Genomic DNA, 15,984 nt, shown 5'->3' on the forward strand with positions numbered 1-15,984 from the left:
AGGTCACTTCCTGTCTCCGCCTAGCTCCGACCCCGCGGTTACCCTGGAAACGCCCTCGTTGCTCACCAATGAGAGCCGAAGCCTGAGCGCTAAGGCGAGCAAGTCCTTGTCGCTTGTCCGGAGCCTGCGCAGACGCGGAAGCTCTGCCCCGCGGATGACTCTGGACCGTTCTTCCGGGAGCCTTGTCAAAGCCTCCTGGGAGTTGTAGTTCTATGGGCGACCTACTTCTCCCCATCAGTCGGAACGGCGCAGAGCCCGACTCTGTCTTCCACCTTTGACTCTCAGTGCTTCCTTTCCAGTTAATTAACTATTCATGTATGCAAATAAAATCTCTTATGGGAAGGGAGAGCGAGTTTCAGCTCCCAGAGCATGCACAAAACCTGCTTCTTCTCCCCTCCTGTTATGCTCTCATTTACTCCAGGATGCTTTTGTGCAGATGGAATGGGCTTATGAGGCACTTAAGACGGTGGAATGTACCCTCCTGGGGTAGTTCATGGCCCAGCCAGACGCTCACGTTGTCACTCTGGTCAGGTTTGGCTAATTGGAATAATGAAATCGGCTGTTTTTTTTTCATTCCCTTTTCCCCTTCTCTTTGTTTTTGTTGATGATACTGTTGTGCGGGGGCAGTTTGCACGTCACCTGGCCCGCTGCTTGCATATTTTTTGGCAGTGGTTCTTGCTGGGGGTGCTGACGGGGGGGGGGGGGTCCCAGGGCTCACCAAGGTTTACGCTCCTTTAGCTGGCAGACTTGCGCGAGTGGCATTCTTCGTTACGACACACTAATTGGGCGGGAGTGATAGTATAGCGGGTCTGGCGCTTGCCTTGAGTCCGACTTGGGTTCGATCCTGAACATCCCATATGGTCCCCCAATCCCTACCAGGAGTAATTCTTGAGTGCACAGCCAGAAGTAACCCCTGAGTATTGCCGGATGTGCACCCCCCACTCCCAAAATAAGTGGGTAAGGCAATTGTGGGTCCAGAGCGATAATACAGCGGTTAGAGATAGTACAGCTTGGAGCACCTGGGTTCAATTCCTGACATCCCGTATTTTCACCCAGAACTTCGCCAGGAGTGATCACTGAACACAGAGCCAGAAGTAAACCCTGACAACCCCAGGTGTGCTCCCCCCAGCCCCCAAAAAGGCATTATGCTAATTGTGGTTGGTTCGCTCACAGGGTTGCCCATTACCGTGAATTGCCATTTACTGGCCCCGGCACTCACACATCTATTTCAATTGGTTCGCTAGGGGGCGTCACACACCATTTTGTGGTGCTGTCACACATTAGGCTGTAGAATGACTGGAAATGATGGGAAAGCTGGGATCACAAGCAGCAGAGATTGAAAATCTAGATTAAATTTTGTGCATGTGGTTGCTGGTGATTCAGACTCATGGCCCCATACTTGTAAGGGAGGTGTTGTTTTTCCTCCTGGTTGGAAACAGGAAATGTTAGAAGTAGATGCTCAAGGCTGTAGAGATTAACAGGGGTTGTCAAGGCACGTTCCTTTCATGCAGCTACCAGTTCCATCCATTGCAATATAAGGACCAGCGCACCATTAGCTCAGTGAGTTTTACAGGACTCAAAATCTGTGGATTGGCTGGGAAACATTGAACACTGCAGAATATTAAGAATTCGGGGGGCTAGAGTGATAGTACAATGGGTAGGGCGCTTGCCTTGCATATGGCTAACTAATTTTGATTCCCCAGCATCCCATATGGTTCCCCAAGCTCGCCAAGAGTGATTTCTGAGTGCAGAGCCAGGAGTAATACCTGAGCATCCCTGGGTGAGCCCAAGAACAACAACAGAGAAAGAAAGAAAAGAAAAAGAAGAATCTAAGGGCTGGAGAGATAGAACAGGGGTAGGGAGTTTGTGTTTCCTGCAGCCGATCCAGGTTAGAACCCAGCACCCAGCACCCCATATGGTCCCCTGAGCCTCACCAAGAGCAATCTCTAATCACAGACCTAGAAATCAGCCCTGAACATTGCTGGGTGTGACCTGTCCCCCTAAAAAATGTAGTAAGGGATTGGGGAAATAGCTCAAAAAGCTAGTCCTCCCAATGGCACCCTGAATAATCCTTGTGCACAGCTGGGTATGACCCGACTGTCCCCAATTACAATAACAAGCCTATTGGAATAGGATCCCAGGTTGATTCTAGAAGTTTGGATTTGGGGTGTCAGATAAGAGGATTTCAAGGTCTTGGTTCCATGGTTGTTTTTTGTTGTTGTTATGTTTTGGCTTTTGGATCACACCCAGTGATGCTCAGGGATTACTCTTGGTTCTGCATTCAGGAATTTCTCCTGGTGGTGCTCAGGAAACCAAATGGTGTGTAAATTTAAAAAGATGGCAGCAGTCTATCTTTCCCACTGCCTGCGTTCAGTAGTCCCACATTGGTTCCCCACCCCAGAGAGGTCTATAGTGATGGGCAGGTGAAGGAAGGAAACGAGGGCCAGGCTTGTTGGTCTTAGATGCAGTTTATTCCATTCCAATCTCCATTCTCCTCTGATTCTCCCCCTGCTTCTTCCTCCCCATGCTACTTCATTCTCCTCCTCAATCTCCCTTCATTCTCTTTCTGGCTCTGGAATCTGGATCCCCTTTCTCCTCCTTCTGGAGTCTGGATCCTGATTCTGATTCCCCAGCCCACTCTTACAGTCTAGTTACATCCCCCAGTATGAGGAGTTGGGGTAACAATTACACATAGGTGTGGTCACAATTAATAGGGGTAAAGTTCTTTCCCTTGAGGAAAGCCGCTTCTAGGACAGATACTCTCTCAGCAGAGAGAGTATGACCCACCCTAGAGCAGAATCCCATGGGTGTTTTTCTCCTCTCCTTGTCCAACAAACATATAAGCATTCATAATATAAATATAAATCATTTTGTATGGATACAGTAAGAAATACCTTAAGCTTATAGAATTGCTCTCCTAGGACCATCTCGATCTCAGACTACAGTGCTCAGGCCAGATAGTCTTTCCTATCCCTAGCAGGGTCCTAGTCTCATCATTACTTTTGGATCATGACAGCATTTGTCTATGATCAAGCTCTTAACTTATAGTTAAGAATCATGGCACTTTGGCCTGGCCCATTTTGATGCCAGGATAGCTCACAGCTTGCCCTTAGTTCATTCAGTCCCTCGTCGGGACCCTGCTTTTGGGGTGTTAGGAACTAAGGGCAACTGAGGCTTAAATCGATGCCCGGGAGTGAATAATATTCAAAGCCAATTAAATCCTAAGTTACAAAGCTTAATATTAACTGTCTTCCTGTATCTATACAAAATGGACATTGCTTTATAGTCAACTATTCATAAGACATAAGGACAGGAGAAGGGCAATATTAACTTATAACTTCAGTGTCCTAGAAGGATCTGACTTTACAAATTAACAGATTCTGATTGGGGGAAAAGCTGATTAACTGGTTGGGGAGGAGAGCATAGGGAAGAGTTTACAGAAAAACACAATGGAATGGAAGTGCCTCAGGTGCACTGTAATAAACCTGAGTTCCTTGTGGCAGGGGAGGAAGGACAAACCAATGTCATCGTACAAAATGGGATGCCAGGATTGAACCCAGGTCGACCATGTGCAGGCAAGCACCCTACGCACTGTACTACTGCTCTGTCCCCATTGGCTCCATGTTTTAAGGTTCTCAAGCACCCTTGTCTTCCCATGTCCTCTCTCAGTGTCCCCTTCTGGGTCTTTGTCTTCCTTCCCCCTCCAGGATATCTGTTCTCACATGAATGCTCTTTCTGCCATCTTTCTTGCTGGGACTTCTCTCCATTCTGCTTTCCTCCAGAAAAATTTGGTTGTTGTTGGGGCCAGAGTAATATGTGTAAGGCTGACTGGATTCTAACCCCAGCATCCCATAAGGTCCCCTGAGCACCACCAGGAGTGATTTCTGAGCACCATCAGATGTGACCCAAAACCCAAAAATAAATAAAAAATAAAGAAATTAGATTTTTTTGTTTGTTTTGGATGGTGGCGTAGCTTAGAGACAAAGACCTCACACTTAGAACAGAGTAGACATAAAAACATGATTTATTCCAAACATTGCGATGTGGAACAGGAGAGTGGGAAGGGTGATTGGGTGGGTGGTAGACTCCCAGACCCTCTCCTCCACCCCCCAGCCCCAGACCCGGCTGGAGATCTGGGGAGAGGAGGCTTCTTGGGGGTCTGCTGGTTCATCACTGCCGGTCACAGATAAGGGTTGGTTTCGGAGAGAAAGTGGTTGGTGGCACCTGAGGCCCAGTAGTGAGTTTGACAGGGAAGTTTTGGCCAGAGGATGGGGCAGGGGCGAGGATGTCCAATGGGGGCGGGGAGAAGGGGCTTCCGTTAAAGACGTGTCCGAGGTCCAAGTTGGTAAAAACCATCTAGGGTAGGGGTCAGGGGGCGGTGTCACGGTTTGACGTCAAGGGTCACAGTCTGGTCGGGGCCCAGTCTGGGGTTCGGGTCACAGTTTGGGGTCGGGGTCACAGTCTGGGGTCCGATAATAATTTTGGGGGGTCGGAAGTCACAGTCTGGGGTCGGAGGGGGTGGTTCTGTGTGGCGGGGCCGAGGTCTGGGGTCACAGTTTGGCGAACGCATCTCACAGTTTTGAGTCCCGATGGATGAGAAAGGTCTAAAAACGGGCTTCCCCGGAGGCGTGGCTGGGGCCGGGGAGCTGCACAGTGATGTGGGGCCGCGGGCCCTGGCGCGGTGGTGGGGCGCGGGCGTGGCGTGACTCCCCACCCCCCGCCCCATCTGGTGACGTTAAAAAGCCCTTGTCGGGTTTTAGAAAAAAAAAAAAGAAGTCCAGTGGGCTGCGAGATCCCCGCCCTCTCCAGTCCTGGGCTGGGCGAGATGTGGGGGACCCCCATATCCCTCCAACCGCTTCCAGGCGGGGCGTCGGGCGGGCTCCGTGCTTTTCTTTTCCTTCCCCAACCCGCCGTGCGGGGGTCCTTGCGGGGCGCGCGCGCGCCCCCTCGGGTCGTGGCCTGCGCTGACCGAGGGGGGCCGCGTCATACCTCGGACTCGAGACTGGAGAAGTGCGCCGAGCCCCGGCGAGTGCCCAGGTCCCCGCCCCGGTGTCTGCGGTGCGAAGCGGAGGGCAGCGGCGGCCCCCCCCAGTGCGCGGCGTGCGGGCAGCGGCGCGCGTGGCGCGAGGGCCCGGTCAGGCGGCGCGCGGGCGCGGCGCGGGGACACGAGCTCAGGTCCTCGAGCGAGCGCGAGGTGGGCGCGGGCGGCGGGAAGTCCCAGCCCCCCGCGGCCCGCCGGTGGCGATGGTGGTGCGGGGCGGCGGGCGCGCGGTGCGAGGCCCGGGGCCGGTGCGGGTGCGGCCGGGGACAGCCGCAGCGGGCGCGGCGGCGGGGCGGGGGTCCCGCGGCCCAAGGCGGCGGCGGCGGCGCCCACCAGCCGCCGTCCAGGCCGTCGTGCGAGCAGCTGAGGTGGCGCGGCGGCGGCAGCAGCTCCAGGCTGGCGCAGTGGCGGCAGTGCCAGGCGGCCGGGCCGCCGCGCGGGGGCAGGTAGTCCCAGCTGCCGGCCCGCCAGCCCCCCAGCTTGTCGACCGACCAGTAGCGGCCGGGGGGGCGGCCCCAGGCGCTCCGCGTACGAGTAGGGGAAGTCGGCGAACCACCAGGGCTCCAGGCCCCCCAGCGACGCGCCGCCCAGGCTCTCCGAGTCCTCCGAGTCGGACGGCGACGGCTCGAGGTCCAGGTAGGGGCAGGGGGGCGGCGCGGCGCGGCGCGGCGGGGGCGCCGCCGGGGCGCCGCCGCCCGCGCCCCCCCGCGCCCCCCGCGCCGGGCCCGAGCAGCGGCTGGCTCTCGGGGTCGGAGCGCGGCCAGCGCGCGGGCGCCGGCGGGCTCTCGTCCTCGAAGGCCAGGCGGCACAGCGGCGGCCCGACGGCCCCGGCCCCCGCGGGCCCGGGCCCGGCGGCGGCGGGGGGCGCGGGGGGCGACGGGAAGCCCGGGAAGGCGCCCCCGGGGGGTTCGGCAGGCTCCTTGTCGCGCACGATGGCGAAGTAGGAGGGCGGGGGCTTCTGCGGGGGCTGCGCGGCCGGCGGCGACAGCGGGCGACCCCCGGGCCCGCGCGGGGGCCGCGCGCGCCTCGCCCACGCCCAGACCCTGCGGCTCGATGGGGCCGTAGTAGCGGTGGAAGCCGTCGGCCAGGCCCGCGGCCCCCGGCGGCCCGGGCCCCTTGCTGCGGCGCCAGCGGTCCACGGAGGCGCGCTCGCGGGGCACGTAGGGCGCGGGGCCCGGCGCGGGCCGCCCCGGGGGGGTAGGCCGGGCTGGGCAGCGGCTGCGGCGGTGGGGGCGGCTTGGCGGGCGGCGGGGCGGCCTCGGCGCTGCAGCAACTGTACATGCCCTGCGGGGTAGGGGTGGACAGCACGGGGTGAGCGCGGGGCCGCCGGGGGACCCGAGCCCACCCCCACTCCATCCCGCAGCACCGCGCCCCCGGATCACTGCCCTTGGGGGCTGACCTGAACCCCACTGCCGCGCGGCCGCCCCCTCTCCGTACCCGGGAGAAGGCCAGCAGGAAGTCCATGCGCTGTGTGGGTCCCAGGCAGTGGCGCAGGCGCCAGTACACCAGGTGCTCCCAAGCGAAGACCAGCAGGGAGAGGCCCATGGCTACCAGCAGCATGTAGAACACGCCTGCCATGTTGTCGATGTCCAGCTTGCTGCTCATCACCTCGATCTTGTCGTTGTGGCAGATCCCTGACAGCCACAGCCGCTCCAGCATCTCAATCTCGTCTGCGGAGAGGGGGGGGCGGCGGGCCGGCACACCGGTCGGTCAAGCGCCGCACGCAGGACCCTCTTCCCGGGTGCCCCGTCCAAGGGGCGCCTGTCTACCCCGCTCCCAGCCTCCCCCTCCCCCCCCCCGCCCCGTCCCCGTCCCCGCGCGCCGCACCGTCCCCCAGGAACTGCAAGAGCGCCAAGTCGATGGGTCGCTTCCAGCGGGAACCTTTGTGCAGGGCGATGCCGTAGCCCGTGGTGGCGAAGACCTTGCCCGAGCCGATGGTGACCAGCTTGCAGCCCTCGTCCTTGCGGGCCATGTAATTCAGCACAGCTGCGTCGTAGATGAAGGCGTCCAGCTTCCTGCGGGGTGTGGAGTGGAGTGGGCGGGAGGGGCCAGGCCAGTCCCACCCTGTGCCCTTGGCACCCAGCTCAAAACCCTGGACAGCCCTAACCTGCAGGCTCTGATCGCCGGGTGGGATGCTTGGAGTGATTCACTGCACCTTCCCGTGCCTCAGTTTCTGTCTGTGCCACGGACACAGTTGCAGTCCCTTCCTTGCAGGGCAGCTGCAAAGCCAATGTGGGCTGGCTCTGGTGCCCAGTGGGGGCTGAAGGCAGCTGGAACTGTTGGGGGGGGCAGCATGGAGGCTGCGCTCTCCAGGCCATAACTCCCAAGAGGCACCTGAGCTCTGTAGTCTGTGGCCCCAAACCCAAAGAAAGGCTTTAAATTAGAGCTTGAGAGATTGTACAGGGGCAAGTGCCTTGCCTTGCACTGCAGCCAATTAGGGGTCAGTTCCCCAGCACCACAGCATATGGTCCCAAGCACCACCAGGGGTCACTCTAGAGCACCGACTCCCTCCTCCCCCTCCCCCCCTTTTAAAATCTAAATAAGTAACACAAAAGTAACACAATAGTCACCTTTTTTCCCCCCCTCCTGGGTTACTGGGAGTTTCAGCACTTAACTCTCAGCTCTGCTCTCAGAGATCACACCTAGCTGACTTGGGGACCATATATGGTGCCAGGGATGGGATGGCAAACCCTGGTTAGTCACATGCCAGGCAAGCGCCCACCCCACTGTGCTATCTCACTGGTCCCAAGTAACTTTTTTTTGGGTCACACCCGGCGATGCACAGGGGTTCCTCCTGGCTCTACACTCAGAAATTACTCCTGGCAGTGCTGTGGGGAACATATGGGATGCTGGGAATCGAACACAGATCAGCCACATGCAAGGCAAACACCCTACCTGCTGTGCTATCGTTCCAGCCCCCCCAAGTAACTCTTGAGCCAACCCTTTCATTAGTCCTTCCCACAGTTTATTTTATTATTTAGTTTTTAAATAGGAGCTTCTTCAGCCAGTTGCAGGAATGTAATTCAGGGCCTGTCCATGAAAACCTTGGGCTCTGCCACTGAAGTCACATCCCCAGCCACCCTCTCCCATTTAAATTATGTTGCATTTGTGGCTGATGGCTGTGTGTCAGTCTGGGTCAGGAGACCCTGGGTGCTGAGGATAGTACCTGAGTCAGCCACATGCAAAGCAAGTGCCTTAACCCAGTGATGCTCAGGAGCTACTACTGGCTCTGCCCTCAGTAATTACTACTGGAAGCCGGGTCAATAGCATGCAAGGCAAACACCCTCCCTGCTGTCTTATCACTCCATTCCTACCCCCTTCCCATTTTAAAGAGGGGCTGGAAGCACACACACACACACACACACACACACACACACACATACACACACACAGAAGCACATGGGTCCTAAAAAACGCTGGTGGCCATACAGGGCCTTGGGCACTCACTAGACCCTACCTAGACCTGGGTACCGTTGGATCCCTCACTCTGATGAGCACATGGCTTGCATGGGGCGCAGCTCTCTCAGCCCTGCTGGGAGGTTTAGGGGATTTGCTCTCACTGCAGCTACATTGTGACCCATGCTTTGGGTCCTTCCTTCTCAACTTTGCTTTATAAAGGGAGGGAGGGTTTGTGGGATTCCCAAGAAGTGCTCAGGAGGCCCCGGGTGTCCCACTGGTGCATCTTGGCCAATGGTGTCAACAGTTTAATTCGAGAGCCCGAGGAGGCTGTGCTTCCTGGATCAGCCCCAAGTCCTCAGGGAAACCCTGTGGAACCCAGGATGGACCCCAGGGCACCCACATGCCACGCGTGCACTCCAGCACATTGAGGTGTCACTGTGCCCCCCCCTTCAGCTTTTGTGATCTGAAATGTGGAGTGGGAGGGGTGAGAGCAAAGGTTAAGGGTCCTGCCTAGCGAAGCAAGGCATGGCTCTCACACTGGGTTGGATCTGCACACACTCAAAACTGTACTCATTGCTGGGGATGGCTTGGTGGCAAAGTGCTCACCTTGCAAGCATGAGGCTGAGAGTTCACTAGCCAGCACTGCTGACATGTCTGAGTGCCTCCCCCCATGCACACTGCAAGCAGTGTGTCTAAGCAGCTCTCTTTTGTTTGCGGGAGGCACACCCAGCTGTGCCAGGGATACAACCCAGGTTGACCACGTGCAAGGTAAGCACCGTAACTGGCCCTGCATTCTAGCAACTCAGCTGAAGATTGTGACCGCAAATAGCATAATGGCAAGCTCTGCTACTGCAACCTAGTGTGAGTAACCCCAGTGATGCTGAGGGGTTATTCCTGGCTCTGCACCCAGGAATGACTCCACCCAGGAGACCCTATGGGATGCTGGGATGCAACTCAGGTCAGCCAGGTGCAAGCCCAGAGCCCGACCAGCTGCACGATCTCTCCAGCCCCAGAAAACTTCATTCTTTTTTTTTTTGAAATTTCTTTTTGTTTTTATTTTGGTTTTTGGGTCACATCTGCTGGTGCTCAGGGCTGACTTCTGGCTTCATGCTTAAGGGTTCACTCTTGGCAGGGCTCAGGGTACCATATGGGGTGCTGGGGATTGAACCCAGGTCGGCCACGTACAAGGCAAGTGTCGTACCAACGTGCTATTATTCTGGTCCCCTCCATCCCTTTTGTTTAATTTTGTTTTGGGGCCACACCTGGAGGTGCTTGGGGATTAGCCAGGCTCTGCACTCAGAGATCACTCCTGGAGAACTGGGGGAGTACCCTACAGGGTGTCAAGGATTGAAGCCGGGTAGGCTGCATGCAAGGCAAGCACCCTACCCCCTGTATGATGGCTCTGGCCTGCAAATCCAACCCTTGCAGAGAGGTACCACCATGGTCAGCAGCCTCAGGGCCAATGCAGTCTACCTTGACCAACTGCTGTGGGCAACCAAGTATAAAGTGGGAAACACGGACAGACGTGCCCAACAAAGAACTAAAATACTGGAGAGATCATTCTGGGCTTGCTTGAGTGCCTGCTGGTGCCACAGCATCCTTGGTCCCTACCCCCACCCCCAAGGGAGAGATTCTGGCCCTTTCCTCCACGGAAGAGGGAATGAATGTATGCGTACTTGCATGCCTCTGAACCTCCTTATCATGGGAGTTGGTATTTCAGGGAGAGTGGGTTCCGCTCTTCATTTTCATGTTTGTTCCAGTCTAAATGAGACATTCATCAACATGGGGGCTTTGGAGCTAGTGCTGCAGGTAGGTGCTTACTAGGTAGGGAATTTGCCTTGCATGAAGTAACAGTGACAAAGCTGTTCATGATTGGGTTTCAGCCATACAATGTTCCAACACCCATCTCTTCCCCAGTGAACTATTTTTTTCGATTTTATGGCTTTTTGGGTCACACCCAGCGATGCTCAGGGGTAAGTTACTTCTGGCTCTGCACTCAGGAATTACTACTGGTAGTGCTTGAGGGACCATATGGCATGCTAGGGATTGATCCCACATTGGCCTCATGCAAGGCAAACACCCTCCCCTTTGTGCTATGGTTCTGGCTCCTTCTCTTGTGTACATTTCCCACCATCAATGTCCCCAGTTTCCCTTCTGCCACCAGCCCCCAAACAGTCTGCCTCTATGGCAGTCACTTTTCTTTCTCTCTCTCTCTTTCTCTCTCTCTCTCTCTCTCTCTCTCTCTCTCTCTCATATTATGGTTTACAATACAGGTATTGGTATTGGTATTGGGTCTTCCTGATCATCCATTTTTTCAAGCGGGCACCAGTAACGTCTCACAAATTGTGAGACTTGTTACTGTTTTTGGCATATCAAATATGTCACAGGGAGCTTGCCAGGCTTTGCCGTGTAGGCGAGATACTCTCGATAGCTTGCTGGGCTCTCTGAGAGGGGCAGAGGGATCAAACCCAGGTTGGCCGCATGCAAGACAAATGCCTTACCCGCTATGCTATTGCTCCAGCCCTGTGCTATCGCTCTAGCGGAACCCACCCTCCCTGAAATACCAACTCCCATGATAAGGAGGTTCAGAGGCATACAGTACAGGTACTGAAGGGTTATTATGTTTATCCCTTTACCTTCTCTCAGCAGTCAGTTCTTATCCAGAGTGATTATATCCAGCAGTCACTGTCTAGTGGTTCCTTCTCTGTCCTAATAGCCTTCCCTCTCTCCCCTGTGGCAAGGTTCCAGTCATGGGCTAGTTCTCCTGCCCCCCAAGAGAGGTCCCTAAATACAGAGCTAGGAGTGTGGCCCAAAAGCCAAAAAGAAATGAGAGCCACATGCACAAGTAGGTGTGACCTGAGGAAGGAGATTAAAGAACAAGGATACTTGGAATTTCCTTATGGAAATGGCCCAGGTCAAGGAATGTGCCTGGCTTGCATGTGTGAGCCCCTGGATTCAACCCCTGGCACAGGCAAAAAAAAAAAAAAAAAGAAGAAAGAAAGTTCAGACAGACAGGTCACCTGCTGTTAAGCTGAGTCAGCAGCCCTTGTCACATGATCACCAGCCTGCCACTTCCAAGAGGCTTGAACCACAACTCACCCCAAATGAGTATCTGAATACCCAGGATACCCAGAATTCCTGGATATCTCACAGTACCTCTAATAAGAAAGCTAGAAACAGAGCAGATAGGGGCAAGGGCAGGGGATGTGGCTCAAATGGTGAGGCCTGGGTTCCACCTTGCACACCTTGCATCACTGCAACAAGAAGACCCAATATGGGGCTGGAGCGATAGTACAGCAGGTAGGGCATTTGCCTTGCACGCAGCAGACCTGGATTCGAGTCCCAGCATCCCATATGGTCCCCTGAGCATCGCCAAGACTAATTCCTGAGTGCAGAGCCAGGAATAACCCCTGTGTATCACCGGGTGTGACCCCCCCCCAAAAAAAAGATCCAATACAGGGTGGCAGGACAGGTGCTGGATCACCCTACACCTGAAATCCAACTATGAATAATTTTGGAAATTAAGGTGCCTTAATTAAAAAAAAAACCTGGAAAAGAAAGACATAAAAGGAATAGAAAAGGCTGGAGAGATAATCTGGAAGTTAAGGTGCTTGTCATGGATGTGGAATGCGGCCCCCTAAAAAGCAAAACTAAACCAAATTAGGAGGGGGTGGGGACTTGGAAAAAACATTATGCAGAGAGAAGAAAAGTAAAAACCAAACCACGGTCCAATTCCCATTAATAACCTTGGAGAAACAAAGCAAGATACTATTTTGAATTGTGAATAAGAAATCATGAAATAGGGCCCTAGAGAATGATTCTGCACAGCTTATAAAATATTATAAAAATAGAATTCTTAGAAATTAAAAATACACCAGCAGAAACGGCCAACTTCACAAAAGGGTGAAGGATAATACTAAAAATCAACAGCAGCAGAACAGAAAGATCAAGGGATGAATGAAGAAGAGGCAAAGACAGGAGGAAAGAAATGTTCAGGAAGGCCCACGACCGGTGAGTTCCAGAGAGAAACGTGGGGGTGGGGGTGTGTGCAGGAGGCGGAAATGGTGGCAGAAAGACTAGGGGACAGGACAGTGCAAAGGGCTGAGCACAGGCTCTTGAGCTGGAGGCTCAGGCTTGGTCCCCAGGACAGCCAGGTCCCTGGAGCACCACTGGGAGGAGCCCTGAGCACTACCAGGTGTGGCCCAAAACAAAAAGGGAGAGAAGGAAGGAAGGAAGGAAGGAAGGAAGGAAGGAAGGAAAGAATGGAGGGAGGGAGGGAGGGAGGGAGAAAGGGAGGGAGAGAGGGAGGGAAGGCGAGAAAGGGGGAAAGCAGGAAAGGAGGGAAATACAGAAACAAAAAAGAAAGGGAAGAGGGAGGAAGTATGGAGGGAAGGAAGGAGGGAAAAGAGGAAGGAAGGAAGGAAGGAAGGAAGGAAGGAAGGAAGGAAGGAAGGAAGGGGGAGGAAGGGAGGGAGGAGGAGAGGAGGGAAGGAGAAAAAGAGGGAAAGATGGAAGCAAAGAGAGGAAGGAGGGAGGGAAGGAGGGGACGGAGGGGAAGGAAGAAGGGAATGGAGGGAGAGAGGAAGAGAGAAAATAGAATTTCCCAGAATGAATATAGTGAGGATATCTTGCAAGTCCCAGCACAGAATTGATGGGGGCAAGATTGCTGGGAAATGAGCTGAGAGAGGACAGGGAGGTAGAGAATTGGCCACACGCAAGCTCAAGAGATAGAATATTGCATTTCCCCAACAGAGATCCTGGGATGAGAAGAAAATGGAGTGATGCCTTGAAAATTCTGGAGAAGGCCTGGGACCAGGGAGTTAGTACAGCAGGGAGCACACTTGCCTTGCACATGACTGACCCAGGTTCGATCCCTGGCATCCCATAGGGTCCCTGCCAAGAGTGATTCCTGAGTGCAGAGCCAGGAGTAACCCCTAAGCACCACAAGTTGTGTCCCCAAAACCGGAAAAAACATTTTTTTTTGATTTTTGAGTAACACCCAGCAATGCACCGGGGTTACTCCTGGCTCTGCACTCAGGAATTACTCCTGGCGGTGCTCAGGGAACCATATGGAATGCTGGGAATCTAACCCGAGTCGGCCACGTGCAAGGCAAACGCCCTACCCGCTGAGCTATTGTTCCAGCCCCAAGAAAAGAAAATTCTGGAGAAGGATCAGAACAACAGTACAGTGGGTAAGGCACTTGCCTTGCATGCATCTGACCCAGGTTTGATCCCCAACACCACATATGGTCCCCCAAGCAACCGTCAGAAGTGATCCCTGAGTGTGGAGACAGTAGTAAGCCCTGAGCACCACTGGATGTGGCCCAACAACAAAAGCTACATAATAAGGACCAGAGTGATAATACTGTGGGCGGGGGGGGGGGGGGGTTTGCTTTGCATATGACTGACTGGGGTTGAGTACTGTCATCCCATGTGATCCCCAAGCTTCACCAGGAATGATCTTTGAGCACAGAGGCAGAAGTTAATGGTGAGCACTGCCAGGTATGGCCCCCAAACCAAGCCAAAAATAAAATGATGGGACAACTTAAAAGACCAGAGCACATGCTTTGCAGGTGGGAGCCTCAAGTTTGATCCTTGGCATCACATGGTCCCCCCCAAGGACCACTATTGGTCCCAGCATTGCCAGGCATGGCCCTCCCCCCAAATGAAAGATATGTAAAAATGAAATTCTGGAGGGAAACAAACTTCTATCCTGAATTTTATACCCAGCCAGATGCACCATCTGGTTTTGATGGACCATTAAGAGTGAGAATGTCAGGGGTGGGGGTGTGGGAGGGTGTTTGCTTGCACAAGGCTGATCCAGGTTTGATTTCCAGCTCGCCATAAGGTCCCCTGAGCCACCAGGAGAGATCCCTAAGTGCAGAGACAGGAGTAAGCCCTGAGCACCACAAGGTGCGGCCCCAAAATTAAAAAAAAAAGTTTTTTAAGGGAAGGAGAGATGCTTGATTCATTTGGATAGAATGCAGAGGTAGTGCAAGCCCACCAACCGAAAAATAAATTGGAACCCACAAAGCACCAAAAAAATCCAGCCGCTAGGCAACTTAAAGGGAATAAATAACAATCATTAAGTTCAGGAAAAACAAAGAATTGTGTAGGAGGAGAAAGTCGCCAGTGGCTTCCTGGGTGCCTCACATGTGGGCGCATTTACTGTCATAACATGGAAACATGACATCAGTGTGGGAAGTGGAAGGCACTGAATCCCAGTTAAGTCTGGGACAAGTGAGAGTCTGGAAGTGAAAAACACAAGAAGTTCTCAGGCAAGTGCGGAACTTTGCAACAAGGAGAGAAACAAGCAAATGAGACAAAGACAGTGGTCCCTGGGGACTGGGGGAAAACCACGGTTTTTCAGGAAAATAATCTTGGGGGACACAGGGTATGGCTCAGAGGTATAGCGCCTGTTCACGTGTGTGAGGCTGGGGCCCTGATCCCTAGCACCCTGCCACCCTCCCACACACAGTCTTACACACACACTGTTTTATTGGGGGGTGGAGCTGAGCCTAACCTGCGGGTGCTCAGGGATTTCACTGTCGGTAGTGCTAGGGGCACCCTATGAGTTCCCGGGGATCGAACCCAGGTTGGCTGCGTGCAAAGCAAGTGCCTTTACTTGCCCCAAGCTATCTCTCCAGCCCCAGCAGCAGGAAATGAGAGCAAGAGGTAACACCAAGGCAGGCGCTAGAGGGGGAGTTTAACGTGCTGTGCGCAGATCTGCATGCAGGAAACCAGGGTTCAGTCCCCCAAACACAAGGTCTCCTGAGTACTGCTGGGAGTGGCACTCGAGCACAGAGCCAGTAATAGCCTGTCCTGAACATTGCAGAGTGTGCCCCCCAAGAAAAAGAGAGAGAACAGAGAGACCAAAAAGGGGGGATCCTTTGTGAGTCCTTACTACTTTCAGGACGGAATCCAGGGCTGTGATTCTATGTTTCTTGCTGTCCCCGTGAGGTCACGAATGTGGTGGCTGGGCTGCTGGGCTCAGTCACACAGCCAGGTTGAAATCCCTTCTTCATATCTATGCATTCTTGTATCATATACATATGTGTTACATTAGCATACACGACTGTCACACACACACATATACATGTGTATATGCATGCTGCTTGTGGGGGGTAATCTTCCCAATTGCTCAGGTCGGAGTGATAACACAACAGGGAGCGTGTTTGCTTTGCATGTGGCCTACCCGGGGTTCATTCTCCTGCATCTCATACGGTCCCCCGGTTCCCTGAGCACCACCAGTAGTAATTCCTGAGTGCAGAGCCAGGAGTAAGCCCTGAGCATCACCAGGTGTGACCCAAAAAATAGCAAAAAAAAAAAAAAAAGAATGAACAGCATCCCTCAAGTCATCTGAAAAATTCTTTTTTTTTCTTTTTTTGGGTCACACCCGGCGATGTTCAGGGATTACTTCTAGCTCTGTACTCAGGAATTACTCCTGGTGGTGCTCAGGGGACCATATGGGACGCTGGGAATCGAACCCTGGCCGGCCACGTGCAAGGCAAACACTGTACCCGCTGTCCCGCTTTGCTACCACT

General features: G+C 54.2%; 1 protein-coding gene across 1 annotated transcript in view; it reads right to left on the reverse strand.

The window, feature by feature from the left end:
• Positions 1 to 4,272: 4,272 nt before the first annotated feature.
• The window catches only part of GRIN2D (glutamate ionotropic receptor NMDA type subunit 2D), a 37,514-nt gene continuing 25,802 nt past the window's right edge, over positions 4,273 to 15,984 (reverse strand). The window contains 7 exon segments of the mRNA XM_056137141.1: positions 4,273 to 5,550; positions 5,552 to 5,747; positions 5,749 to 6,053; positions 6,055 to 6,237; positions 6,239 to 6,325; positions 6,479 to 6,711; positions 6,869 to 7,056. Of these exon segments, the coding sequence (XP_055993116.1) occupies positions 4,984 to 5,550; positions 5,552 to 5,747; positions 5,749 to 6,053; positions 6,055 to 6,237; positions 6,239 to 6,325; positions 6,479 to 6,711; positions 6,869 to 7,056 (1,759 nt within the window). The 3' untranslated portion in view covers positions 4,273 to 4,983.

Source organism: Sorex fumeus, unplaced genomic scaffold (genome assembly GCF_029834395.1).
Source record: "Sorex fumeus unplaced genomic scaffold, SorFum_2.1 ptg000122l, whole genome shotgun sequence".
Classification (NCBI taxonomy): domain Eukaryota; kingdom Metazoa; phylum Chordata; class Mammalia; order Eulipotyphla; family Soricidae; genus Sorex; species Sorex fumeus.